Source organism: Formica exsecta, unplaced genomic scaffold, assembly GCF_003651465.1.
Source record: "Formica exsecta isolate Colony F162 unplaced genomic scaffold, ASM365146v1 scaffold617, whole genome shotgun sequence".
In the NCBI taxonomy this organism is placed as follows: Eukaryota; Metazoa; Arthropoda; class Insecta; order Hymenoptera; family Formicidae; genus Formica; species Formica exsecta.
In genome coordinates, this window is record NW_021853378.1 from 28,052 (window position 1) to 32,324 (window position 4,273).

General features: G+C 35.8%; 1 protein-coding gene across 2 annotated transcripts; it reads left to right on the top strand.

Moving 5' to 3' along the window:
• Positions 1-1,379: 1,379 nt before the first annotated feature.
• Positions 1,380-2,892, top strand: LOC115242706 (ribosome maturation protein SBDS-like). Of its 2 annotated transcripts, XM_029819211.1 has the most exons (3): positions 1,380-1,703; positions 2,124-2,266; positions 2,384-2,892. In XM_029819211.1, exons 1-3 carry the CDS (start codon positions 1,573-1,575, stop codon positions 2,752-2,754), a joined length of 645 nt encoding a protein of 214 aa, XP_029675071.1. In that variant the 5' UTR covers positions 1,380-1,572; the 3' UTR covers positions 2,755-2,892. The 2 variants fall into 2 exon arrangements, with proteins under 2 accessions (XP_029675071.1, XP_029675070.1); XM_029819210.1 differs by having other exon boundaries at positions 1,382-1,703; positions 2,124-2,892.
• The last annotated feature ends 1,381 nt before the right edge of the window (positions 2,893-4,273 follow it).

Here is a 4,273-nt window from a genome sequence, read left to right on the forward strand (position 1 = left end):
TGTTGTTCTCGGGGACGCTTTCTCGCGCATGCGCAGCGCATTGGTAGAGAAATCCAGCGACGGCGTATGTAGTACATATTTGTGTACGTACATTACTTACAATAATATGTTTAATGCCAGAAATTTTTTAAGCTAATTATAATCGTCTTTTATTAATTTTTTATTATTTATTTGTGATTCATTAATTTGTAAAACATTTTAGATTATTCTTAACATTATCTGAGCAGAGGGCTTAACAGTACCCTTTTTCTTATAAATTTGACACGTATCTTAAGGCCATGTTTAACGCGCATGCGCGAGAAAGCGTCCCCGAGAACAACATTGGGGCCGATGCCCACGTAGAAAAGGACATACTCTGTTTCGTGCCCCTTGCGTTCTCTCTCGCTCGCACGTAGCATGATGAAAGAGAGCGCTATGCTCTGTGCGAGCGAGAGAGAACGCAAGGGGCACGAAACAGAGTATGTCCTTTTCTACGTGCATCTTTACCCCCACTCCTTAAATAAAGGCAAACGCTCGGTCTAGATATACTATGTCTATGGATAAAAGAGACGTGCGACCATAGACATAGTATATCTAGACCGAGTGTTGAGGAGTGGGGGCTAAGGTGCACGTAGAAAAGGACATATACTCTGTTCCGTGCCCTTGCGTTCTCTCTCACTCGCATGTAGCATAGCGAAAAAGTACGCTATGCTACGTGCGAGCGAGAGAGAACGCAAGGGGCACGAAACAGAGTATGTCCTTTTCTACGTGCATCTTTACCCCCACTCCTTAAATAAAGGCAAACGCTCGGTCTAGATATACTATGTCTATGCGCACTACACACGCACCGCCGCCATTTTGTTGTAAGGTGTCATGGCCGAATCCGGAAATCTGGCCGGCCACAGCTCTTTTGACGAAGTTAGCGATCTAGTAGTAGTATAGATAACTGTGATATTAACACTGTAATTGGTCTTATTTTTGACGTCGAAAAAACGTTAGAAAATGAGATGTTTATTAAACGTCTAAAAGAGGCCATCATGACGTCTATCTAGATGCGAAAGTCGATCTATCTTAGATGTGTCGAATAGACGTCGACTATACATCTATTCGACTTCACGTTTCTCTCTGGGTAACGACTGTGATAAAAAATTTGAGTTTTCTATTTGTATACAATAAAGAATTAAGTAATTTACTAAATATTCCTGTGTTCGTTATTGAGAAGCCCACACGTGCTCCTTGCGTTCTATCTCACTCGCATGTAGCATAGTGAAAGAGTACGCTATGCTACATGCGAGCGAGAGAGAACGCAAGGAGCACGAAACAGAGTATGTCCTTTTCTACGTGCATCTTTACCCCCACTCCTTAAATAAAGGCAAATGCTCGGTCTAGATATACTATGTCTATGGTCGGAGCCAACCCACATACGAAGATTCATCATGTGTCTCTCAATCACTCATCGCGTAATTTGATGCAACGGTGTTTGCAACATCTCAAAGTTTAAATAGAAATAAACAAGAATATTATCAATTAGACAGTTCGAAATAGCCGATACGTTGGCTATGCCAGGTTGATTTTTCAGAATTTACTGCAAAAATGTCGATAATATTTACACCGACGAATCAAATAAGACTGACGAACGTTGCTGTCGTTCGCATGAAGAAAGGTGGCAAGCGATTTGAAATTGCCTGTTACAAGAATAAAGTAATATCCTGGAGAAATAAATTGTAAGTCTTTGTGTATCAATAAATAGATTGCGGCTGATAAAGATATTTCTATCTATCTATACATATGTAACGTCATTTATATAATTTCTCTTCTCACATGTACACATAAGAATACACATTGTCATAAGATTTATATTATCACGTGTTACTTATAATCTTAACAATTTTATCTGCGAGACTATCTTATTTCATTATCTTCTCTGTTTTTTATCTGTTATATTAGTTTACATTCTGATATCTTTCCATTAATGTCTATTAAGTCAATATCTATTCAAATAAGTCATAGCACATCACTTATCTCTAACCAGCTGCTTTTACCAGCTCTAACCAGAGTATCTTTTATTATCTAAGATCTTTTTTATCATGCAGAAATAAATGTGATATGCATTGTTTATTATTTAATTCTGAAATATATTTTAGAGAAAAAGATATTGATGAAGTACTGCAAACGCATACAATATTCACTAATGTATCAAAGGGTCAGGTGGCAAAGAAGGAAGATCTCATAAAAGCTTTTGGCATTGACAATCAGACTGAAATATGCCAACAGATTCTTGCCAAAGGTGAGCTCCAAGTTTCTGATAAAGAAAGGCATTCAGCTTTAGATTCCATGTTCAAAGATATTGCCACAACAGTTGCTAGCAAATGTATAAATCCAGAAACTAAACACCCATATCCAGTTTCCATGATCGAGAATGCCATGAGAGAGGAAATACATTTTTCCGTTAAACCTAATCGGAATGCCAAACAACAGGCACTAGATGTCATCTCGCAATTGAAAGAAGTGATGCCTCTGGAACGTGCCCAAATGCGGCTTAGGATTGTTATCCCAGAAAAAGAAGCAAGAAAATTGAAAGACAAAGTCACTAAATTAATAACTAAATTGGAAAATGAGACATGGGACAATAGATCATTAACAATAATTTGCTTAATTGATCCAGGTCAATATAGAGGAATAGATGAATTGATACGATCAGAAACAAAGGGTACTGCTTTATTAGAATTAGTTAATTTAAATGAAGTAATCGAAGGAGAAGAACTCTTAACATAAATAGTAAATAATTAACTTTTTTTAAATCAACTGTTGTTTATAAAGATTCTAATTTATTAAGTGTAATTCAATATATGTTGATACAATTCTTTGTTAATAATAATATAGTTATAATTAATAAAGTAATTTGCTTTTGTATATTTACAAATCTTATTTATAAGTAAATTCTATCTACATATATAGGGTGTCCCAAAGCACCCTTGACAACGCTCGTGAGCAAGTAGTGTGGCAGCGCATCCTAGGGGAAATTACAGGACCAATTAGAAAGACCACCAATGACACTAGCGCCATCGAGTTATTTTTATAGGATTCTTCTTCTTCTTCTTCTTCCGGTCTGAAGCCAAGATATCATGTTATCTTACCCAGGGAGAAACGCGAGATCGGATATACATCTATTAGATGTCGGAGCCATCTAGTCTAAAACAACATCTAAAAATATCTGAATTAGATGCCATGTAATTTTGTCATTGAATTTTTTTAGACACTATTAAAACTTAATATTTACACAATAGCAGTACATTATTTATGAAACTCTTTGTCTAAGTAAACAATATGTATGTAACATCATAATAAAAACCGAAAAATTCTCTTGTTGGAAAAATAATCTTATAAAACATATTTGTGGTCATGTGGTCATATTCACTTCATATCGTCAAGGTCAAATTTTTGTCAATATATCATATATGAGTCTGGAGATTGACGATGTTTATGGCTATATCTGATGAGAGAAAGAGATAGCATATCATATGTCTGTTCTATTTTGCCACCCGCTGAGCGTATAGTTATGTATAATAACCTAGCATATCATATGTCTGTTCTGTTTTGCCACCCGCTGAGCGTATAATTATGTATAATAACCGATATTAATTAGTCCTTAATGAACATTATACTTTTACGGAAAAACCGCTAGTGATTGACTGCCGCGGGTTTATAGTTCATTCGCTTACCGCTATGCGGCGCACTATTCATTCTATATACTCGTATTCAAGTTTAGTCTTGATGTATGTCTGAATGTATATAAAGCCTGCAAAAGACGATTGATAACAACACAACTATTTAGTTTAATTTCTGACACGATACAGGAAAATTCAGATATTGAACTGATTTTTAGAAAATCGGACAGCTAAATACCCGATCGGATCGGAAGTGTCCGAATAAGTGAAAGTCATTAATTATTGTCTACTTAAGATAAAATTAATTAACTTCCGTATAAATAAAATCTTTTAATTTCATAAATTAAATTATTTAGATTTGTCTATATATATTACACATTAATGTGTTATTATATATTAACCACAGATGTCTATACTAAACCTATATCGCTAACTTCGGGCTTTGACATATGAAAAGCTGTGGCCAACCGGATTTCCGGTTTCGGCCATGACACCTTACAATAAAATGGCGGCGATGCGTGTGTAGTGCGTGTATGTGATACCCATAGACATAGTATATCTAGACCGAGCGTTTGCCTTTATTTAAGGAGTGGGGGTAAAGATGCACGTAGAAAAGGACATACTCT